The sequence below is a fragment of the Echeneis naucrates genome, chromosome 16 (genome assembly GCF_900963305.1).
Source record: "Echeneis naucrates chromosome 16, fEcheNa1.1, whole genome shotgun sequence".
Taxonomy (NCBI): Eukaryota; Metazoa; Chordata; class Actinopteri; order Carangiformes; family Echeneidae; genus Echeneis; species Echeneis naucrates.
Window position 1 is genome coordinate 15,680,953 of NC_042526.1, and position 25,853 is coordinate 15,706,805.

The 25,853-nt window shown below is 39.6% G+C and overlaps 1 protein-coding gene across 2 annotated transcripts; it reads right to left on the reverse strand.

The window, feature by feature from the left end:
* Nucleotides 1–2,880: 2,880 nt before the first annotated feature.
* On the reverse strand, nucleotides 2,881–24,062 carry cd82b (CD82 molecule b). Of its 2 annotated transcripts, none has more exons than XM_029522735.1 (9): nucleotides 23,892–24,062; nucleotides 18,470–18,539; nucleotides 16,878–16,950; nucleotides 11,086–11,210; nucleotides 10,196–10,270; nucleotides 7,877–7,975; nucleotides 7,081–7,254; nucleotides 5,820–5,903; nucleotides 2,881–4,277 (listed from the first exon to the last, which is right to left on the reverse strand). In XM_029522735.1, exons 2-9 carry the CDS (start codon nucleotides 18,530–18,532, stop codon nucleotides 4,200–4,202), a joined length of 771 nt encoding a protein of 256 aa, XP_029378595.1. In that variant the 5' UTR covers nucleotides 18,533–18,539; nucleotides 23,892–24,062; the 3' UTR covers nucleotides 2,881–4,199. The 2 variants fall into 2 exon arrangements, with proteins under 2 accessions (XP_029378595.1, XP_029378594.1); XM_029522734.1 differs by having other exon boundaries at nucleotides 18,470–18,542; nucleotides 23,892–24,061.
* Between the last annotated feature and the right edge of the window lie 1,791 nt (nucleotides 24,063–25,853).

Below are 25,853 nucleotides of genomic sequence, written 5' to 3' on the forward strand. Positions count from 1 at the left end.
GACCTGCAGCCACTTGCCGCCTCTTGGTCTATCACAGAAACAATTTAAACAGCTAATGGAACAAGGCTGATCCTTTTTCCATCTCATATGGGGGCACTATGACTCATACTTCTCATTTATGATTAGAGCTCCCCAGGCTTAAGAATAATCTGCACCAGACGGGATAGGCCTAGCTAGTTATGTTGTTATACATATCTCTCAGATGGATATGTGTAACAGACTGAGTGCACACTGTTTGTTTACACATGATCCCAGAGACAGATTAAAAACAGGAAAGCCGGCGCTGGAGGAAGTGACTAGGTGGGGGGGCAGTGTGCAGGTGGAAGTGGGGTCCTTTTTAAGGGTGATTGAAGGGCGTGTGGGGGTGCCATCTGACCGCGACACAATGTGAAGAGGATGCTGAGGGCAGACGGCCCAGCCACAGAGAGCCACTCACCAGCAACTGTGCTGGATGAGCACCAATGAAGCAGAGCGCTGACCAAAACACACACCGACAGGGGGACAAAAGCAACAACAACGCTGGGCCGATCATTTCACCTTCGTGAGTTGTGTGAAGTAATCGTGCATGTTAACCAAAGTTTTAGCTGGCTGTCATCCATTCTCACAGGACTGTTTCCCTGATAAGCTTATCTCTTTAGATGGCTGCAGGTTACGCAGTGCTGACTGAAAACGGGGACTAGACATCTTCATTATTCAGCCTTTTATTTCATTCAGTCTCAGTGGGCTCATCATCTGTCTCACTACCTCTGCCCTGGACTCACTGACTGACAGATACGTGGAGGAGAAAACAAAAAAAACAAAAAAAAAGGGCTTTCCTTCCTCATTGTGTTTGTCCTCTGATGAGTTCAGCAGCAGCAGCAGCAGCAGCACACTGTCCCGGCTGGAGGCCTGTTTTCCGCAGTCTGTGTACAAAGAAGACTCTCAACTCGTGTCCAATAGAATTTAAACTTCTTTTCATTTCCTCACCAAAGAATCTGATGAATCTGATCATGCATTTTTCAGTCAGGATGACCATCAGTTATTATTTTTTATTTCCCTTCTACTTAGCTGAGTTAATTGTTTTATTTATTAAATGTTCGGAAAGCATTACAAAAATTACCAACAAAATATCTTGGAATTTTTAAAATTTCCAGTTGTGACCAACCAAGAGTCCAACACAGCCAATGTGATGCTGCTTGTTTGTCCGACTTACAATTAAAACTCCAAATGACCAAACAATCACCACTGACACACAAAAGTAAACAATTTGAGCATTTAGTCAAAAAGAAAACTAGCTCTTTTGATCGATGAACTGACGAATTGTTTCAGGACATTTTTACCTTAGTGGTGAAACAATGAGACATTTAGTCTAGAGATGATAGAAAACAAAAGAAATTGCAAACAAGAAGCCAAATCTAAAATTAATAGTGAAAATTTTGGTTACAGTGATCATGATTTGGTCATATTGTAAATGAAAAGGATGGCACATTATGATGTGCAGCAAAGGCCCCTGGCCAAACTCCAACCATGGACATTACAGATATATGATTATGATTATACATATCAATTGACTATGATCCCTGCAGGCTGTAATCTATTTATTAGCAATATAAACATCATTCTCCATCACATCTGTCCAACGATGATTCAGCTGAATTTGTTTTTCAGTTCAATGTGAAGAAGCTCCTCATTTTTTTTTTTCCCCCTTGTGCAGCCCACAGCTGTTTTGCTTTGGTTCAATATCTTATTTAAAACGAGAGATTGATGTTTGGCGCTTGCAGCAGTCACGGACAGAGCTCCCTGATGAGCTGTGGCTCTGTTCACTTACTTTAGAAGTCTCCTGAGTGTACACTATAGCTGTACTCATTATGCCAAGGTTAAGTGTCTCAGACAATAGTGGATTAGTGCAGAAAAGGCCTGTGCTGTGATTGTGTTATTTTGCATCAAAGTTGTGTTGGTCTGTGATGAGGTATCAGCTGCTGGCATATGTTATCACAGTGAAATGAACAGACGTGGACTCCTTTGTTCTGTTCAGCCGCAAGGTAACCAATCCAAGTAATATAAAAAAAAAATATAGGAATAAAGGCGAAAAGAAATCAAAGATGAGAACTACAAAGACAGTGAAATAACTTATTTCTGCGCAGGGCTCCTAATTAAACCTGCAGCCTGCACAAATAAGATTTAGCATCTTAAATTTCACCATTCAGCACCATCGTTTTCTCATCATGTCCAAATTAATTTCTGTCTGAGCAAGTGACAATGTATACACTGCCATCTTCTGGCTGCTTTAGGTACAAAAACCTTACATCTGACGGAAGTCAAAGAACCTACAGTTTAATCCAGCAAAAATAATTCTCTGTGAACCAGGTTTCATAAGATCAGATCAAATTAAACTCTTTGTCTTTTGAATTTAAAGTTTAATATTTCTCAATAATAAAAACCAATACACAAAAGTTTTTTGTTTTTTTTTTTAAACATGGCTTACAGGTCCACAAATATTTTTATACTGAACATAAACATACATTTTTTGTAAAAGTTTAAAAAATACTTTAAAAATAATGATAAAAAAAGCCTTCATTTCTCCTTAAGTTAAATTAATGTTTCAATTTTTCAGGTCACAAAACAGATTGTCTGTGAATGTTTTTGACAGTGGTCAGTGTCCTCCTTTCTCCCGTGTGAAATTGTAACGTGATGAACATGATTTCAAATAACTTATATGAAATGGGAAGGAAAAAAATAAAAAACAAACTACAGGCAACATGAAAGTGCAATCTATTCACTAAATCAACACCATCTTCAGTGATAATAGTGTATTCAAAAGGAAGTGGAGGACTGAGACACTGAGATAGAAATTAAGTGGGATGATGAACCGTCATCTTCTGGTCATAGCAGCTTTTGAAAGTATTCACTGTGAGTGCCCACCTCTTTTTTTTTTCTGCTCATGTTACTAATAATTTAAACCATGCAGAATAACTTCTCAGAAAACAAATCATCATGGGGAGAAGGGAAAACAGATTGTGGTCACACAGCTGCCCGTTTCTGCATTACTTCTACAAATGAAAGGAAGAAAAGAATCCAGATTACCAAATAATAATTGCAGGTGTAAGGATCTCAAATAAAGATGGTTAGAGTTGGAGCTATGATTGGCTGGCTGTCGATGAAACAACGCTATGCTGAAGAGATGAAAAATACAGCTGAAAGAGTGCTGACAGATTGCCTGTGAAGGTTCCAATTTCTCAGATTCAGACCAAAACGAAGCTGATGAGCTGCATCGGCAACCACATTCATCAGCAACAGAAAGGAAACAAAGAACAATAGGAGTCTTAGAACAGGAGGGTGGAAGATTTTCCATATAAAACGCTGAGTAGGCACTGAAGTGCCCTATTCTATTACCAAAGTCATATATACAGTTAAAAAAAAAATAACAATAAAAAAAAAACTGAGAATATAAAAAAGAATAAAAAGAAATAAAACACTTGCACAGCATATCATACACACACACTTGATGCAAAACTAGTCATTTAGGAAAGCTACTGGTTACCATTCACACGGGAAGAAAGTGATGTAAGTTAGAGATGCTAACAGATGGACAGTGGGTGTAAAGGGAGGTTAATATTAGGGCTTCTGGGTACAAGAAGCTGACGATAGAAGCCAAAACCTCCATCGCAGCAGCCCCGCCCTGTGCCTCTCCTCCACCCTCTGCACCAAAAATACCAGCTGCAAGATCACACAGCAACTTTAATCCTTCAGCGCACACACCCTCTCCCTCTCATGTCCCTGCCCCAGAGTCAGAAGATGTGCCACCTCTCAACTTACCAAATGTCACTTAAGTGCTCTCTACTACGATGTTAAGCGCTTTTTTGAGGTCAGCCAAGAAAACAAAACACGTAAATGAACTTTTTTGCATGGTATCAAACTGAGAAATCCTCAGGCCTCTGCTAAAATATATCAGATATCTGCTCAGAAAACACAAATGGTAAGACAACAATGGTACCTTGTGAATTTACGTCCAACAAGTGTCAAATTTGATTGAGAGGTGTGTGTGTGTTTGTGTGACAGAGACATATGGGGTGGGAGACATTTGCACAGCTGTTAAGGCTTGGAACGCTCAAATGGGGGACACAGCTGTTTTACTTTTTGTGTGTGTGCAGAAGAATGTGAGACAAGGAGGGAGAGAGAGAGTCCATCCATCTGTGTGTGAAGCTGGCTCCGTCTTCAGATCAGTACTTCGGTACTTTGGTATAATCCTCCTGGACAACGCTCTTGCACAGACACATGGAGAGAATCATCCCGAGGAGCTGCAAGAAACAGAGTTGAGAGCCACCTTAGTTGTGAGAATGGAAACTGAGCAGTTGGGCATTCACAAAAAAAAAAAAAAAATCTATGTGTAAGAACCAAAGAGTTTGATCACATATGCGTGAAATATATTACCTGTTTTCATCTCATTTTTTTCGATTTTGAAAGTAGAGCTATGAGTTTGATGTACCAATTATTACCAATTAATCAGGCAATTAGATGTCACATCACGAGAAGCTGCAAATCTTCTCTTTTTTTGCATATTTTTAGTATTTTCAAAACTTGATTATTACCATAGATGCCTGTTAATTTCCTGCTCCTTGACTAATCGCTTTATTTGGGGGGTTGCAGTAAAACACCTTTTAATGATCAGCAGGACCAAGCTTTAAAAATTCTTTGACATGGCCGGAGGAATAGTTAGGCATTTTGGAAAACTTGCTGATTTGCATTTTCACTCAGAGTTAAATGAAACCAATCTCATGTCTTTCCGTTAAACAGGAAACCAAGAGAATCGTATAAAGACTGGAATCTGCCTTCATGAATCTAAAGTTGAATAATTAACATGAAACAGTGTTTCACACAAGAAATAGATTCTATTTGCGGCGCTGGGTGATAGGGCGCGCCATTTAATCACTTTTATTATTATTAGACCAAGATGGTGCTCATCCAAAGGATATATTTGAATTGCCAAATACTTTATGGTAAATTATTAACACGCATGCACACACACACACACACACAAAAATAAAAATTTGTGGGTTGATTATATATTGTGATGTGTGAGCTCAGTTCCAGGTAAAAATGTTATGGTTTTGTCCCAAAGACTCACTGATGTGGTTTGATTTTTCCAGAGGAGAGTGAGGGGGAAAAAATCTGCCAAGGAGTGAAGCAGCAAATCAATGTTCTGCACATGGCTCTTTAGAAATTGATGCCATATCAAAAGAAAAAAATAGAGGTAAATCATGATATTTTGTCGCGCTGCCACAAATAAATCACTGTAGAGGAAACATTTAGACACAGCTCTTTAATTTATTGGAAAACTGAAGTGTAGAAACAATAAAATGTGGTTGATGTACAGAGATCAGCCTGTTAAGAGTGGAATCAATCTACTCATCTCTGAGTGAGACAGCCTGGAAAGACTTTTTCCAAAACTGTGACCTGAGTTATTGCTCTAGAAGCCACATACTGGTTTTGGCTAAACTAAGAAGCCAATATTTTTGTTTTGAATGAGGGCTTTAAATTTTAACCTTCATCTTTTACAGTGGAGTTTTGTCAGAAAGAATAGTTTCATGGCCTGTTTGGTTTTGTGTTTCATGCTATTCCTGTTGGGTGATGTTGGTCATCGGAGCAGTGATGCTGAGAGTTAGTCACCGTCAAGTGTCCCATGCTTCCTTTGGCCACCTTTGCAATTCTCACTAGATGTTATATAGAACCAATGATTTGGAGCCATGGCCAAAGCTACTGAAATGTTTCTTTCAAGTTTCTAATCAGAGACAGCTCAAAGACACACAGTGTATATTCTATAGACTAGAAAAATACTGTACCTCCACAACTGCCACACCGACACACATTCCCAGAATAACCCCACAGTTGTCCATTAGCCATTTCTCCACGTTGGTTATACAGCCCTGAAGGATAGAAGAAGAGGGAGAGAGAGAGAGATAGAATGAGAGTGAGAAAGACATGGATGGGGGGGTAGCCAATGTGCAGAGGAGAGATGAATTAGTACATGGTCGAGGCCGGACATGAACAGAGCCTATTGAAAACACAAGTGTTGGCTTTGGACTGAGTCAGTGAGGGGAAGAATAACACGGCTTAGCTGAGCTGAGGAAAACACTCAGGACAAGTAAAGCTTCTGAAACATGCAGACCAAACAACAGAACAGTAGAGCTTTCCTGGTATTTGAACAACTCATAAAATACAAACAACACGCCTCGGCTGTCTGAATTCACTGTGCGATTAAGAACTATCAGAAAATGAGGGCATGGCATCATTGTTCACCCAGCTGCAGGAGCATGAAATAACACTGACTCAAAATGAAATGAATCTATTTCCATGGACCTGAGTGGAACTGAGTAGAATTTATTAAAGGATGAAGTTCAAATTGTGTCAGCTAAGATATCAATGTGGTGCTGCAGTACAGTATAGCTAACACATACATTTACTGTGTTTTATATGATTATGAGGTCGATTTTACCTTCACAGGGGGTGGCACTTATTTTCACTTTTGATTATTAAATATATTTTGAACTACTTCGTATTGTCAGAGCAGCACTTTCATTGCGGCATATACACAAGTAAAGTATCTTGTTACTTATTTCATCAATGCAGGTTAAATATTAAGGTATGGCCCTTTCAACAATCAATGAAGAGGTAAAAAGCCAACAAGAAATGAAAATATGAAATGAGGGGAAAAACTGTTCACATTCAACATGTGTGGCTAATGAATAAATCGCGACTGATGAAATGAAATTAAAACAATGGGAACTCAGTAAAAAAAAGACCCTGTGAAACAACCCCTTCTCGGGAAAAGGAGTTTGTTGAGCACAATGAGTCTGACTGCAGGAAGCAGACATGGCCTCTGAATGACTGAGAGGCCATAAAAAACAGGAGGTAAGGGCACAGTTGGAAGGTTTGTACAACCAATCCATTAAACAATAATGCTACCTTATCAAAGAAATATATCTACATATAGTGTGGGAGCTGTCAAAACTGGACAGGTGTTATATTCTGATTTGAGAAGCTGAACATTATTTTCAACTTTGGTGCAGAGACAGCATGATGGATTTTAGAATTGTTATGTACCGTTTCATAGACAGGCAGTTCTTTGGACATGTGCTCACACAGGCCTACTTCCTGCATGTCCGTGCCAGCCAGGCTCTCATTGCGACATGAACATGAGTAGAGGTTCTTGGAGCTGTTCTTGATTGAAAGATTCTCAGACCAGTTTCCTGGGCCAGTCCATCCGCAGCATTTCATCTGGTTATATGAAAGAGAAGCGGGAAATGAATAAAGGACCCATCTAAGAGAGCTGGTAAAATAACTATGAGGGCAAAACAAGGAAACCATTGTTTCGATGAATGAACATGATCAGTATCCAACATCAACACACATCTGGTTTTACTTGTTAAATGATTGCTAAAATATGCAATATCACAAAAGTAGCTCAATTAGGGAAGTGGTGTGGATAACCATACATAATCATTTTAATAACAGGAAGTTTTCCTGTTTCTCTCCTGCAGACAAATTGTGGATACGGCAAAATATTCAGCCAGCATCACAGGGTGTAGAGTCGAGTTCACACCATTGACGCCCATTCTAAAAATATAAACACTCTTGTTACTCTACTCTGTTTACTCTACTTGTTACTGTAAGAGTATCTTTACATAAAAGCTGAGACCAAATGACCCACCTGCTGCTGTTCATGGACTTACAGATGCGGCACTAACTGTGACTTTAATTAAAACAAATAAATAAATAAATAAATAAAAACACTTGTTTGGTTAGCTTAATGTGCTGAATTTTATTTTCAGCATTGTGGAACTAACATAAAAAAAAAAGATATACTTTTGCGTATTAACCAGGTTATAGAGCAACTCACCGTCCTCTGAACAAAGTCCCATGCGTGCTCTGTGGTCCTGTTCTGTCCGGTGTAGTTGGTTATCATGCCCCTTATGATGTTGGACATTTCATATTTCAACTAGAAATGAGATGACAATACATTATCAACAATGCAAAGTTGGAGTGCCACACTAGTACTGGTTGTTTTAGATGATAAATGTTAGATGATAAATGTTTAGATGATAAATGTTGCAGATAACTACACACAAAGGATGTGATGGTTTTTTTATTACAGAAGCCATAAAAGGAGTTAGATTAGCCATGTAGAATGAATCATTCATTGCATGGCAGAAAAGAAAACAAACACGCCAATACAAAAATCTTTCTCTTAGATTTACAAGCAGCATCTGAATTTACTGTTTCTTGGGTCAACACTTTGGTTGGTGTTGCTCTGTGAAGTCCCATGTCGGGCTGAAGAGTGACACAAAAGCAGCCTCCCAGTGCATGACTCTGTGTTTATTTGTACAAGACCACAGAACAGTAGCAGCAGTGTAGCTTCAGAGGTCTACTGGGGATGACCGAGAGCCTCACCCTATTCTGGGAAAGGGCACCGCCCTACCCTGTGGTGAGCCTTAAACATAGGGAGTGTATCTAAAGCTACTGACACACGCACGTTCTCAGAGATGCACACAAACACATATATACACGTGCATATATGTTGGCTTTCAGGGGTGAGATTACTAAGGGATTTTCGTACTGAGACCGAAGGACCATTTTTTTGTATGAAAGCATTAAGTGTGAAATGATGCATTGGCAACTTTTGACCAAAACTGTCCTGTAGAAATATGTGTTACTATTGTAGTGTCGGTGTGTCATATTGCCATCATGTGAAGCCCCCAAAACATCAACTTAGCATAACTTGTGAAAATATCCTTGTTTTCAGCATTTCTAAATAAAGATTCAGTGCTCTTCATTTTTGAAACACAGATTTTCTGCTGAGCAGTGACAATAAGTGTTTTTTTGTGACTTGACCGACTTGGTATCTAATTTGCCTTTTCCTGAGTATCCAGTTTTGTTTGCTTTTTCTCAAAGGACTGGCACTAAACTCAGCAAGGGAACTGAACTGATGATTTGGTTTTCCACCTGTAGGGGGCACTGTATAATCAGACACTTAGGAGGAAAGTGATTTCCTTCCCTGAGGTGATAACTAGCTGAGGCAGTGCAAGGCAGATAAAGTTAAGATGACAACAGTGTTAGCAAGAAGAATACTTTTGTTGGCTTTCTCTGCCTCCAACACAAAACACACACAGAGAAAACCAAAGGAGGAAATTAGACAACAGTGGAGACTTGCTACTTCCTCATCAGGTTGCTACTTCTTCTACTGTCATCACACTTTCTAATAGCATCAAAGATCACATCAGTGAAGAGAGAAAAAAAAACAAAACAAAAAAAAACACACAAACCCCAAAACACCCATCTCCTAATGTTGAACTATTAAACTGTGTATAGGATGCAGGGGCTTGCTAAAAGGTTTAACTAAGACCTAATGCAGCCAGACAGAGCTGTGAAGGGGGGCATTAATATCCATTAGTCTCCTGATATACCAGTGGGAGGAAGGGTGGTGAGAGGGAGAAAAAGGCGGGAGAAGGTGAATTAAGAGAGAATAAAAAGGGAACAACACAAGGTCAAAACTGGACTGGGCAGTTTGCCCTGTAGGATATTTGTATTCTGCCTCTTGTCAGCTCACATACACAGCATTTTAAAACAGCAGCAAAAAGCTTTTCTCAGCTAAATGTTTGTGTTGTCCAACAATGTAACAAACCCAAACTTAAAAACATATCCAAGCTGCCTCACTGTACTAAAATTCTCATTTAAAAATTGTGACAAGTCACATTTCACACAACGTTAAAACAAAGACTGCTATGATTTGTTACATTTAACTGTAAAACTACATATATGTACATTGTAGACAGTTCAATGTTTGTTCTATATCTGCAGAAGGACAGTTGTTATTTACTTGGACCAAACTTCTCCTTGTGCTTCAGTCTCTGCTGTGATGAAGCCCTCAAAGGTGGAGTACATTCGGAGGGCTTTGTGGCTACAATGGCCAAATTAAGCAAGAACTTGAAGAGAATATCGCTGAGACCATTTGCCTCAAATTGTTTGTTGGTTATACTGCACTCTCTTTAGAAAGAGCCACTGCCAATAGGCACACTCTAAATCAGTCACATGGCATGATGTTTTACAAATCGCTGTAATACAATCACTAAGTCAGGTTAAAGAAATAATGGAAGGAAGGGAAATCAAGAAGCAAAGGAAGAGAGAAAAAGGTAGGTTGATAGAGCAAAATAGTTTTTACCGGCTCTGTTTGGAAGTAAATGAGGACTCCAGCAGTGACTTGGGCGATGAGGATCAGCAGGAGGCAGGTGAAGTACTGTGGGGGTAATAACAACATTTAGAATCCAAACTCATGACATGATACAGGATACACATTCCAGTTAACCATAAACAAGTCCACTTGATTGGAGCGTTACTCTGGAGCGGCCAGATGCGGAAAAATAAATGAGTACATAATTTCCCCAAACCAACCCGGCTAAAAGTTGCTGAAAGGTGATGATAGGTAAATATTGAGCTGATGATAGTGTGTTCAGATACATCTTAAAGTTAATCTCTTAAACCTTCAGCAATGATAATGTAAACCATAAAACCTCTCCACAGCTTTACATATAGTGTGTGTATGTGTGTGTGTGTGAGAGAGAGAGAGAGAGAAATAGGGCGGGGGGGCTTCTGCCAGCTGGCCACTGTCACTGGAAGAAGTAGGTCACAGCACTTCTTCAGTTAACTCCTCGCAGGTTTTACACTGCAGAGGTCATGCACCCATCCCTGCTCTGATTGTACCCCCTGCATTTCACCGGCTTTATCCCTGTCACTCCCCCACCTCATAGCAAAGACACGCATGCTGTGAACCCACTGCCCCCACACAAACAGATCTGCGGAGGGGCTTTACTGTCAGTAGGAATCCATCAGGTGCCTTAGTTAAGCTTGACATTTGGAGCAGGTGCGTGTAGCTGAATGTTTAGACATTTGAATTGTGGTAATCTGTGAGGTTCTCAACAAACCATTTTCTGTGAGTTTCTGATGCACATTTTGTTTTTAACTGCCTTGGTGAGGATGCTACCTTATGTCCGCCTCTGACTATATGAGAATGAAGCCAAGCTGTAGTATGTTAGCATTCATGTGATTCCTCACCAGACCCAGAAGACAACGGATTTCATAGATGGCTCCGATGCAACCGAAAAAGCCCATGGCCATTGACAATGAACCCACTCCAATGAGGATGTATGAAGCCACTTTCACTGTGTCCGATGATTCTTCTGGATAAACAAAAGTAAGCAAACAGGACAGTTCAACTTACATTTAAACACTGATACAATCACATGACCTGCAAATCTACTACAGTTACATGCCAAAACGTCGCAGTTCAATTCAGTTAAACTTTAAACTATAAGATTAACTGTGACAATTTAACATAGAAACCAAAAGTTGTGTCTGCATTGATCTATGATATATGTTTATGTTACCACCTTAACAACAGTTTTTGCTTGCAAACACCTGCAGCACAGAGAAAGAGCCTGTTCACATGTGTAATCATTTTGATATTGTTGGTAAATGAGAGCCAAAATGCTTCAGAGCAAATCCACTACTCTTCCAAATTCTTCTGCTTTTCTCCCACAAAAATCGTTTTAATAGGACACCACAGAGTTGGACCAAGACAAAACATTGTGTGGCAAGATTAATTGAGTTCCTGCTTTGGAATGTAGAGCAGGCGAGATCCAGGAGGAGGAGGGGCTGGCACTGAAATGGATGAGGTTGGAGAGGAGATAGACTGGAGCCATTATGGGGCTGTTATCTAGGCTGGAGGAGCTCCAGAGAGTCAGAGCTTGGTCTGCAGATGAAGCCAGAATTGGAGTGTTGTGAAATAGCGTCAGATTCTTGGGCCAACCAAACCAACCAGAGCTATCCGATAACAGTTCCTCTCTTACTGCTCTATGAATAAAATGCAATGTTACTTTTTTGGCTTGTTCCTCACAAAGCTGAATAGATGTGCTCAATTCAAATTCTTTTCCCATATGTCGATGCTTTATTCAGCAATCATCGAAAACAATATACGCTATGATGCAGGCTCAATAAACTCAATGGTCTCTCAGTCTATAAAATAAGCTGTCTTTCTATCTATGACTCTCACGTGTAAAATTCAATGCATGCATATCAACACAGGATGCAAGATGTCATCCTCCCAAACAAAAACAAACAATGGGTTGGGCTGTAGAGTATGTTCCTACTATGAAGCAACCTCAGTGATTACAGACCTATCACAGTGCGCAGCAACACTGCTCTTTCATCCATATTTACATATTTACTATTATTTATTCACTAGTGGAGCTATATGCTTTGTTTTTATCTTGTTGCACCTGGTTTGCCTTACTGTATTGTTATGTTCCTGTCTTGTTGTTTTGTGTGTGTTCTTTTTTTTTTATGCGCCTTCACTTGTGGCACCTCAATTTCAATGAATAGGCAACTGTGCAATGACAATAGAGGCTATCTTATCTTACATACCTTATCTTTTGAATGAACCTGCTTTAAAAACACAAAATATTTTAAATGACAAAAATTTGTGCTACATGATATAGATCAGCTCCTGCCTATTTAATGATTCTTTACCTGTAACAACCTGTGTGACAGCTGCTATACTGTAATTAACTTCATGTTGTGACGTCCTTGCCACTGTCACCAAGTGCTTGCTCTTGGAAGGATATGTTGGGTCTCTTTAATGAGTTCTCTAAAGAGTTTGGTCTAGACCTGCTGTATGTGTAAAGTGCCTTGATGTATCTTTGTTATGTTTAAGCACTATATAAATACATTTGATTTGATTTTGCTTTGCTTGTATATGGCTGACTCTACACAGGACGTTAGTTGTGGTGGTATGAGTACAACTCAAAGCTAAAAGCAGCAAACATAAGCAGAGCGTTTATGTGGCAAAAGGGTATTATTTAAAGAGCTGCTTCAACAGAGTGCTGGCTAAGGAATATACAACATGACTGTCTGCCTGTTATTTCAGTCTGTCCTGGGCTCTCTCACTCACTCTTTCTTCCTCTCTCCCTCACTCACACATGCATAAAAAAAAGGAGCATGTGAAAGTGTCCACATCGACATTAAAAGGTTAAATTTGGCGGATTGCATAAAAAGATTTAGACAAATATCAGTGACGGTCAGTCGTTAAGATAAACTTAAACTTTGAACTGAACTTGTTGCAAACTGCTGTGATAGAAAAGAGAAAACAGAAACAAACTTGCTGAACTGACGTTGCATGGCAAAGGTCTACTTAGCTATAGTCGGCCATTAACATAATTTCCTCCATGAAGATCATAAGGTAATATTCTATGATTATAACAGTGGGGGCTGAAATTGAGATAGCTGTTTGTGTGTCGTTTCCCTGCAACCCAATGAGCGGTCGTTCCAGTAAAAACACACAGAGAGAACACACGCAGGGCCAATTCAACCTCAAAACAATTCTCTGCTGTGACCACTTCTTAAGTGTTCAACTGTGTTTTCTAATATTTCTGGCATTGATATTTTGGATTGACTATTTCTTCTAACATCATGTAGCAACTACCAGTAAAACATAATCGGCGAAACATTTCAGCTCCAGTTTCTATCGTACACTCTGCACATTAGCATCTTTTAACTAAAAATCCCTCCTCTCAGGCACACTCCCAGGTGTGTTGAAGCGGCAGAGCAACAGATACTCATCTAGCTATAGAACTAACATCTGTGTTTTTCTGCGGTAACACTGAAACATACAATTCTCCTGAAGTCAGCATGTGGTTGCCTGGTTACTGTGCTGTTCTGTCATGTATTATGGCACATGTCCATGTAGGTCTCTGCTAGATTTTCTAAAATAGTTCCTCGGGTGGTTTCCATACAACTTTCCATTTAAAGACAATTATGGTGCCCTTCATGAAAGCTGCTGAGGGTGGAGGGAAAAATGTCTGTAAACATAACCAGAGAGATGCACTCAGTTTGTATACAGCTGTAGATAGGTCGAAGCTGACATTATGTACAGATTAAAAGATCAAGAGGATCAATTCTGTTCTCTCTGAGCAATTTCCAACGAAGTCCTCTTTCCTCTGTTCATGACTCCGGAAAGTTTCTGAATTAAAATGCAGCATATTTCCAAACTGCTTTGGCACACTCTCTGGCTCATGGACCTTCTTTCCAAGGATGACTTTTGTTTAATAATAAGGAAGCTGTGTTTTGGCAAGTTCTTGCAAGATACAAATAAGACATCATATCAGTGGGGGAAACTTAACAGCAATGTTCTGATATAGAGCAGTATATATCTAGGGGGAATATGGCCTTTAAAAAAAAATGGGGGGGGGGCTGAAACCAAAATATTCCACCAAATTCCCGCGATTGGAATCATTGGGACAGCTGCAGTGGCTTCTATTAATATCACTTCTAAAGAATGGAAACTGAAAACACAAAGATCCTGTTTATGGTCAGGCAATGGTACAGCTTCTGAGGGGAACACACAGAGTCAATAATCAGAGTTGTCTGCAGCTTTGGTGTTTTTCCTTTACAAGGTAGGAAAAGATTTCCAGTGAGGCTAGAAATCCATGGACAAAATGGCGAGTTGGTATTGACCCATCCTACACACATTCAACAAAAGATGTGGCGGTGACAAGGCCATCAAAGCCCATAGTGGACATCCTCAGGGTATCTGTGAAGCAGGATCCCTGCTATCTCTGGAGGTACAGCTCACTTATAACAATAGGAATGGGGATGACAGAGATGATGGATACTGTACTGCCTTTACGTTCTGAATGCTTGGCTAGAGATAAGCAAAGAGAGCTGAATAATAACCCGAGAGTGGGACCTCCTCTATCAATGACCTCAAGTACCAAAATAGGAAGAAAGGCCTCACTCCAACTGTTTTAGGACACAAGGTCAGTTCCGGATGCTCTTCGTCAAAACTTTAGCATTAGTCAAAGCAGTACAGACCTCGGGTCTAAATATAGACTGTTTTTTTTTGTTTTTTTTAGCTCCACTCAGAAATGGGGCTTTCTCCTCAAAATGTTTTACTCAGTTAAGGATGTGTGAAAACTCTTCACAATATCCTAGATTTCGGGTCATCTGGAGATCAACCAGCATGGTTATTTCAGTGTCAATTATGAGTATTAGTAATCGAGGAGACCAATATTTGCAGTATGCCAAAACAAAATGACCACTACAAAAGTAGTTTTACTGACATGCGTTTAATATATGATATACTGAGTGAATATGTGTAAAAACAGGCTACAAAGAGCCCCGACAGGTTGCTTTGGATGCTGTCCACATTGGGGAACTGATACCCCCGGCAGTAAAAAAGTCTTTAATGATTTCATAATATATTAAATATTATATTAAGATGTTTCACCCCTTCCTTCTAAGGAGCTAACCCTAACACTAAGCAGAGTACATCTTATCTCATTTACTTTGTACTTTTATCAGAGTAAATATATAACACATTTTTATGGACCATTAAACGTGCAGTCGTTACACTCAAGAGCTCCGCTCTTTGCTCCTTTCAGAGACTTCCACTAATGCAGCAGTTGCTCACGTTTTTCAAATCTGCTTGTTATGTAAACTAAGCAATTGTTTCTCAACCTCCGTCTGACTCCTCTGCTGGTAGGTAGGGCTAAGATCAACAAAAAAGTGGTATGTTTGTAACTTCAGCAAAAGGCTAAATAAATAAATAAATAAACAAACAATCTCAATAGTTTATCCTCAAAATCTGATAAGTTGGTAACTGATAGTCAGTCAGAACCAAAACATTTGTTCAGTTTAAAAAGATCAATTCTCAAAAAAAAAAAAAAAAATGCTACAACTAGAGAATGTGCCAATATAATAGACACTTATCAACCACCAGTGGAGTTACTGCATAATTCATTACATTTCATAGACCGATTTCCTATTTTTGTTGAGGTTATGTTACTTTAAGAGCAGTAAACAATTTATAGTGCTTTCAGACTGGCCTAGCTTTACAGGCTGTAATGACAGCTGATGTTGATTGGAATGGTTTAACACTCTTAGCACTCCTGTCTTTGGCAACCATTTCTTATTGTTAAAAATGTGCTGAATTTGACTTTCAACAATTAGCCTATGACGCTGCCAGATAATAAACTGAGAGAATTCTTCTTAATAAACTGGAAGAAAAACTTCATTGCTGCTCTCAGCAATACTCCATCTGGGAAGAATACACTAAAAGCATTTATAAGAAGATTTATGGCTCCTAAGAGTTTCCATACTTGCTTTCCTGTTCTTTTTAGGCAAGGATGGAACTGAGTTTCATTATACTTTTTGTGTCTTCACGGCAGACAACTGAGATACACTGTTGTCATGCCATTTGGAAGCTCAGTGTTTCTACCACTACACTGTGTCCACAAATAGATCTGTGACATCCACAAAGGTGGGCGGTCGCATCTGTACGCCTCTGCCATTTGAAGAACAAAGAGAGCAGGGAAGTTCAAAGTACAACTGTGGAAACTACAGGGGCATAAAGCTGCTGGTTTCCAACAAAAGATGAAACCATGACAATGGAGAGAGTGACACATCGCCAAAGAGTTAGTGTGTGTCTGTATGTACACTACCAGTCAACAGTTTGGACACACTTTCCCGTTCAAATGAATAGGAAAGTGTGCCCAAACTTTTAACTGGTAGTGTATATAAGGTAGAGCGGCTGAAAAAGCCATCAAACGTCATCTGAGTCATATTTTTGATTTGTTGCTAACATTCTTTTATGGTTCCTTGGTAACAAGTGCTCAAGGGTTAAAAACTATTTACTGTACAGAGTAGACAAAAGATATAAGGAGTCAACAAGCACACTGTCTCCTCTCTATTTACACTTAGACTGAGTTCAGACCAGCTGGGTCAAATAAACTGAATGTTTATTTATGTGTGTGCTATCTCAAATAGGTGAGTTTGGGTGTTAAAGCACTTACGCAAAACTGCAATGAAGCTCTGGTTATCAAAGAGAACCCACAGTCCAAAGCCCATGATCAATGCTCCAAAGATCTATGGAGGAAAAGCACAGAAGAATCAGGAACCAAATCTCATGTTGAAGTGCATTGGATTTCTGTTGCTATGTCCTCAACAGACAGCCCTGTTTAAGACACTGCAGCAGAGATTCTGTGATTTCTCCATTATGATTAGTCATTATTACACATCTAGGAGAAATGAGATCCTAACTTCAATCCCGAGGGAAAGAGGATGTCGACAGGTACACAACAAGCATATTTCTCTACTGTTCAACAGTCATATATGTTCTAATTTCCACTTTATTGAATTTGAAATTGAATGAAAGCCAGCTGTGTTAAATGTAGAGAAAGGGGTTAATATGAAATTGTGAGACTCATCTTGTCAAGACTGAAAGCCACAGTAAATTACCCATTCTACCTTATGTACTCTTGTAATGAGGAGATGAAGTTCTGAACATTTATGTAATTAAGAGAAACCTTGTTTAGAGGTTGTGGGGCCCTGTAGAGGGGGCCAAATCCATAGATGAGAGACTTTTTTGCTTCACCAGCTTCCCTCCTGTTAGGCCACCCTCTTCAATTCTAAAGGAGTAATTAGAGCCCTGGTTAACAGCTGTTCATTTAGAGAGGCTGCTGAGCTTCTGGCAGCCATCATTAGCCCACCACTTCCTGACCTCCCCTAGTCTCCCTTGTCTAATGTGTCCACATGGACATACACTGACACGAGACACGCGCTTCCTCTTAGACACTAGCAGAGCATTAACATCAAAGGTCTGCATGAGGTTTACAACCACAGACTCATTGGAAAGGTCTGGACATCCTTGCAGTCAGTTTTAGGAGTCTGGGGTTTCATCAACCCCTGGACTTCATGTTGTGTCCAGTGTGAGCAAGGAGGAAGCAAACGGGAACCATCTGCTGCTGTTTAGACCTCTATGTGCTGAGGCAGTCAATAAAGACTCGTTGCTCCTGGCAGATTTGCGGCATCATTTCCCTATATATCTCAACTAATCTCTGGAGCTGGCAATTCGACTTGGAATAAGACCTTCAATTACAAATTGCATGAAATTTGTGCCTTCCTCAGTAACAGCATGGGATAATGGGCATATATTTCATGATCATCATGACTTCACATTCAAGTGGACCAATTGGATATGAATATCACAATTTTATAATAACAATCTCGTCCTATTCAATATATGTTTTGTCACAATAATTGCATGAATTTGTATTAGTCACACTGAACTTTGATTACTGATTTCTAATCAGTTCATTCTTGAGTCCCAATGAACGTTTATGCCAAAGTTACAGACAGATGGAAACATCTGTAACATGAAAACTTGAGGCCTGCAGTCCAGTTGTCACTGACTGGCAGGCTTAATAAAAGCCTGAAAGGCATCTGGAGTGTCAAATTGAAATTAAGGAGCATGGGAAAACCTATCTTTCTAGCTTGATTACACAAAGCTGCTGACAAAGTCTAACGCATGTGATCCTGACAGTTAATAGATGTGCTTTTATTGCAGAAAGACCACCAAGAGTAAGAAAGAAATGGGATTACTTACAAAGAAGAGGAGATTGAAGAGGAATAGAAAGTACTTGGTGACTGTGATGCATCCTTTCCCCATGGTTGTTCTTCTGGAAGACAGATGTAAGGAGCATTTATTGGCTAAACTAAACATCAGATAGAAGAGTCACTGTATATAGTCAAGGCATGTGAGATAAAACAGCACATAGCACAATCTTCACAGTTGGATTCTTAATTAAACACAGCTTTGATCTTCATGGCGACATTGGGCCAATTCATTCTCAACAAGCACGTTTCTCCCATCTTAAACAGCTCAACCTACTTGACTCTCCATTTCTATCAAACAACAACTGGCATATTGTTTCAAAGAACTAGATTTTTATGAGAATATTTGTGCATTTGAAAAGAGAGTTTGTTCTGGGTCCTTGACAAATAAGAGGAAGCAGACTAGTCAGACAGACTGGGGGAAGATGGGCAAACACCACCACTAAGTGGATAGTGGTTCAGTCATGATGACTGTTTGGAGCCCGTGACAGCACATGGGTTAGCCATGCCATTGTAATCACAAGTGGAAGGAAATGAGTCCAATCAACAACTGTGATTACTACCAGGTAGGCGACAGACGCATGTTTTAGAGTTAATTTTATTGAGTAATTCAAGGCAAATTTACCACGAGGGCAGCTTATTTCTTACCATATTAGATATGCTTGACTGATGTCATATTACCACTGACACTGACACAACAATATAGTGAGTCACTGTCTGACATCTTAAGGTTGAGCATTTTGCAGCTATGCTTACATTGTTTCACAATCAGTTAACATCACACTCAGGTAAAAAAAAAAAAAAAAGATATATATATATATATATATACATATATATATATATATATATATATCTCTATCTCCCCACCCCATACCCATATGGCTGCATTCAATGACTTCTCTGTGAGTAACTTTTTCCTTTGAGAAAACACCTGCAGGCCAGGCCAGCAACACACATACAGCACAGTAGGGACACTTTATGAAATTCTCTGGCAACAAGGTTCAGACCAACGTCCATAAGTCCAAAGAAAATATTTACCGCAACCAGATTTTTTCCTTCAGGGGAGAACTGAAAATATAACCAGCCATTGTGGTTATTTGAGGAGTCTGAAAATATCCTATGAAGACAACTCCCTGTGTACTCGACGACAAGCTGTTCTCTTCTGTCTCCTTGAACATCCAAACTGTGTTATCCACAAATTTACCATTATTGTGTATTTAGTTATGCAAATGTTGAAGGACTATTTGAAGGAATAAACTCACTTGCAGTTAAGTGTGTTTTATTATTTCTGACATACGGCTAATCTTTTAATCCTTATTAAAAGTGATTTTTGCATCAATGCAGAGCTAAAGGTGTTATGCTAAATTCAATTTGGCTGAGCAAAATATAATTTTTATCAACAACTACAGTAACATGTTGTATAATCAGGACATGACATTTGAATTACTTGGAGAGAAAAGTCAAATAACTTTGCTATGCTCTCATCCCTAAACTGTCTGTTAGACTTTTATCTTCCTCTTAGTTGAGTACCAGTGTGTCTCTGTAAACACCCACGTGAAAAGTGGAGCATTAATATCACACCTACGATCACAGGAAATGGAAATGATTACAGAATATGTAACAGATAAAACTGGGTATCTAAAAAAAGCAGACGCTGTTCATGTGCTATTTTTTTCATAACTCCCTTACTTTCACTGTATTTAAATTATAAATTAATAGTACTGCCCCTGCGATGGACTGGCAACCTATCCAGGGTGACCCGGCCCTCGCCCAATGTGAGCTGGGACTGGCTCCAGCACCTCCCGTGACCTGGGAAGGGAAAAGCGAAGCGATGGAAGATGAATGAATGAATGAATGAATTAAATAATAGCACTGGGAGTGAAAACTTTAGATTAGATTCATTCCAATGAGGTCAGGATTCACTTCACCGCTTAGACCCATCAGAAGACCAGTAATTATTTCAAGTAACCAGTTAGTATGTTTAGGTCATTACTAATGCAGTTTTTACTTCATTAATAACCATCTATATCCAGCTATTAAATGGACAAGATATTCAATAACCTTAATACCAACACAATTTCATGTTTACAAAACTGAGCACAACACAAAGCCCAAACCTCATAGCATCTACCCCCTGCAAAGTAGATAATCTGTAAAGGAGATTGATGGTCTCTTAATGGTGAGCAGCAGTACAGATTAAATAAAGCTTAGTTATGACTACCATTGTTTGGTGACCATACTCTGTTCACTTGAAAACAATTCCGAACAATGCCCCAAAGCTACTCACAATACATAAGCTCACAATACATTTCTCAAAAGAAAAAAAAAAGGCTATAAGGCCAAGCCCAGTTTTTTTCTAAAGCAGTGACAGTTGAGGTTAAGAGCAAAGCTGAGCCAGACCATAAATACACAACAATTATTTCATGTAGCAGTAGTAGTATTTGTAGTACTTTATTTGTCCCCATGAGGAAATTGGTTTGCAGCATTATCAGATGGTATCTCAAAAATCAAAACAAAACAAAAAAAAAAAACCCAACAACAATAGACAAGCTTTAGACATTTTACAGTATCTCTTCACACCTTGCAGCAGACAGGTGCAGGGGAGAGAGCAGTACAATACAAAACCTGGCCATGAAGGACACATCTGCTGCCTAAACCAGCTAGACAGTAAAGTCATAGGTGAATGGCTAAAATGACAAATGTGCATTATTTGTTTAAAAGCTTAATGGCTTGAAGTACAAATTAGAACTTAGACGTGTTTTTAGGGAATGGAGGCGAACAATAATGTCGCCCTGATGACAACAGTTCAAATGAGACAGTGAGGGGGTGCTTCTAGTCACCCACAATGCTGCTTGTCTTTTTCAAAGGTCTCTCTTTGTAGATATGCTTTACAGTAGGCAGCATGATCCCGCACAGTTTATTTGTCATTGTTACAGTATTCCTAACCAACTGTTTCTGAGCCTCAGCAGCGTTACCAAACCAGCAGATGATAGAAAAGGTAACAATATTTTCTGAAAAAGCACAGTAAAAAATGAATGTGTTAAACACTGTACAACTACTGTACCAACATGCATGGAGAAGAACTGTGGGGCTACTTTAAAGATTCAGTTAATCTGATCCTACCTATGCAAATTCCAGTCACGATGAATTACCTCAAAGTGAATGATACATAGAGTCAAAATACAGGCTGGAAAGTGGAGCTGTTCCAAGGAATGATGCTATTGCAAACTTGTGTAAAAGCTACAGTAGTACCTTTAATTCTGCTGAAATCAGGAGAATGTGTAGCTTATTTGTGGAAGGGCAGCCGAGAAAGGGACCAGAAAAAAACAACATGCCCTGAGAAAACTGCAATGAGTCACCTGAACTTTCCAAATTGTGAGACTTAGCACAGCCATTTTTTCCCTTCATAGACCCCATTTCCCTCTGTGGTTTGGCAAATGTGTGATCATGATCATACAACTTTGGTGGGCTGCACTAAAAGAGATGTTGAAGGTGATTTCAGTAGAAAGAGAAAATTCAGAAGCATGGACGAGAGAGCTGCTTATGCAGATAGCATGAGGGGCAGATGGCAGTGTGTCTGTGTCTGTCTACAGCCTTGTTGTACACAAAATGTCAGGCCATGTGCCAACCCCAATATACAACCTCCTATCTTATAAAATCCGCTTACACATCTGTGAAGGTGTCGTGCTGGCAAGACCCTGCTACATCATCCTGGCATTAAAGCTTTAATACCATGAAACAATTATGTTTATCCTTCTGTATAGACAGGATGCAGCTCATTGTACACTGTGGTATTTTGGTGACAATTACGAAAAGGTGAGCTTTTTTGTATATGTAAGAGAAAACCATTTCACCATTCATACTAGGGGTGGGAAGTATAGTAGGTCGACTAGTGTGAATTTGGCCAGCAGTATGGATTTTGTATGTATTGTGTGCTGCCCTCAGAAATTTGAAGTGGCAGTGACATATCTCAATAATGGGGGGCAGCAATGCACTACACTGAAAACTGTCTGCTGAAAACAAGAATGCTTCAATGCTGTGCACGAATGAATTACCCTGAAAATTAGTCCACGCTGCTTTGTTGGGAAATAAAGAAGTTTGAAAGTGTTGCGCTCAGTGAAAACAAGGAGGAATTGATAAGAAAGATCACTGTAACTTTCTTTATATGGCCATTGTTGAGGATTAAAATTATACTAGTGCTTACTCCTTCAGAAACACTGACATGTTAAGAAATACAAATGTCTATAGTTTCCAACCATTCCAACTGTACAACACCATACCACCCAGCATTATTACATACGGTATTCTGCAGTCTAAACAGTTAAGGAGCCTCAGTAATTCTGTCAACCTAAGGGGATTTCCCCATTTAATACTTACTGGATTTTCTTCCTGTATGACATACATGTAAAGGGGTGATACACCTTCTTAGTGTTCAGTGCCAGGTAACTTCCCACCATGGACTGGAAATGAGTAAGCACCAAGGGGAACAAGACTTAACAGCACAAAAACTGCAAAAATCTACTTCTACTACATATTACCTATAAACCTCAGGAGAAGCAGATACTCGATATTTCTATTGTACCTTTTATCCGTATTGTTTTTGGGGCTGAGTTAAAAAAAACAAAACAAAACAAAACAAAACAAAAAAAAAAAAAAACTACTGCCATGTAAAAACCACGATACCCAACATAATAACACGATAATCTGTCAAAAAATATGTCTGCACCTCTGGGAAACCCCCCAGATGGTGGTGAGGGTGTAAATTAACAGCACAAGGAGGTGCACAGAACTCAATGCTTCAACGAGGCAGTTTTCCTGAATAATCACAACCACTTCATTTCCACAATCACCGGCAATTTTGTTGGATATTTGATCTTCTCGCCCGTAAAGAAAGAACCAAAAGTTTGCTTCTGCAGATCCTTCGCTGTCAGACATTCAACAGTCTTCGTTCTCATCTCATGTTCATCTTAATCGAGTTGGTCGAATTTAAGTATTGACAGCGAAACTGTAAGAGGGAGGCAGAGGGTTCACGTTAGCTTCAGACACGGTTTAACGTGAGCGGAAGATGAAGCAGCTGATCACCTGTCTGCCGCTTTAACGCCACAGTGCTCAGACCAACCATCCGCTGAAGTTCGGCAACTTCTGACACTTTACCGTGGAAACGCGTTAACGGACGGCGGGACGGAGACCTCACTGTAACCGACGGCTGAGCTTTGGGTTAACAACAACAACAACAATAATAAAAAAAAGCTTCTTATTTTTATTATCTGACGTCATTTTGTGTTTTGGGGGCATTTTCTTTTTGAAGCAATCGGAGTGGCAGCTAAGGTAAGTTCGAACAGCTTCCCACATCGTGTCGTCGTGTTTTCCCGAAGGCGGTCGGGTCGTGCCGGGGACGCAGGACGAGGACTTACCGGGACTGGTGGGTCGGCGGGCGGTCACGGATGGCTGGAGGGTGGACGGTAGTCGTCGGTCGTCGGTCCTGCTTGTGTCCGGCTCGCTGTGGACTGTCTCCGACTGTCAGGCTGCCTGCCTGCCTGCGTGCGTCTGCGGGTGAGTGGGGAAAGAGTTCACACCCCCCCCGTGCGGCCGCCGCGTGGAGCTGCCGGTTTAACCCTCTCCACCCGGAAACTCCATTTTCTCACCGACTTCTGCTCCGCTGCTATTTTCCTCCACCGCCCCCTCATATGATATACTTGATTGCTATTTCATGGCTCCAGAGTCTAATTTTTTTTTTGCCAGCTTCTCTTTCTAATTGTTTCAATTTATTTTATTTTTATTTTTTGTATTCTGAGTCTTGAGCATCAGAAGAGTTGTGATGTCTATTTAGGCCAAGGTCATTTTCCTCTATTCTTACCATTTTAACAATCAAATTTATTGGGAAGGCGATCAGGAAATGAATCCATACTGAAAGTAATCATTCATGTCCCTCACGTCATGTAGTGGTTGCAAAGGACATTTTTGGCATCGATTATGACTTTCAATACAAAAACTAATTTTCTTGATTCTTCTACACTACATTTTCAAACGATTACTTTGGGACTTGCAGTAGTTGGAAAGTAATCACTGTGTGGAATTATCACCTGTAGTTGACCTGAATAAGCCTTCCAGCACTACACACTTCCTGATCACTAAAAATAAAAGTTTGTTGTGAAAAATATACAGCAATGAGCAATGTTACCAGACATAGTTTTATATCTCTCTAATTAGCATTGTTAAAATTATTGTTCACTATGCACAGTATCCGTCTTTGCAGTACAAGTCAGTGATAGCCTATGCAGATACTGTTTGGTACCAATGTGATTATAGTTTTTATTTATCATTTTTTTACGTTAACAGTTTGGTTTACGGTGAGGCAGAGTTAAACAAAGGTTTAGGACCCCCAAACATACATTTCTGATAATATAAAAACTAAACTTAAAGGGTATTAAAAATCAAGTCAGTTGGGTTTACCAGCAAAATAACAAAAGTTGCTCCTGGTAGACCAGGATGTTTCACGCTGCCTATTAAATGATCTTTACTGACTACAACTAAGCCCCAAGAAGTAAACTAGGGCTCAATGTATTAAGCGGAAAGTATGGGGAGAATGCGTACACAGAAACACATGGGAGCTTTTTTTCTTCTAGACCACCTGAACCACACATGCGTTTCCTGTAACCTGCAACCCAACTTTCCACTGTTTGCCAAAGGTGTTTGTGTGTGTCGTAGAGGAAAGGAAAGAGAATCAGAGAAAGTTATAATAGAATATGTGCTAGGTTGAACCAGCTACGTTCATTTAAATTTACAGGAAATATCTTTGTGGCAACCTGAAGATGATCACGTTGTGACATGTTCATCACCTCCCAAACATAAAACATTAAACAAAGAGTGAGATTACATCACAGCCCTTTACTTATATTGTTAAGACATGTTCTGTTTTGTTGTGCATTTCGCTGTATGTGACATTTTGCTGAAGATTCCCCATTTTAAAGGTTGCTCCAGGAAATTAGGGGTTGTGCTGTTTAACAATGCTCTGCACTGTTGGCTCAATGAATGTAAAAAAAGCTTCCTTGTTGCTGCTGGGCATTCTAAGTCTAAGTCTAAGGCCTTCCCCAGGCTTAGCTGTCAGACAAAACACACAGATTTGGACTTGATTTTCCAAATGTTGTTAAACCGATAAAACATGGTATTTCATTTCATGTTTGAAATTGTTCATTTGTCAATTAAATCTGTTAAAATGAGTGCCAAAGTGCATGCCATCTTTCCAATAAACGTATAAGCTCCATTCTGGTGCATAACATGCAACATCTTTTGCAGTAGAAATACATTTTGCGCCATGATTTCAAGTTGTGCATAGAGCATAGAAAGCATAAAAAGAGTCATTCTAAAACTGTTTT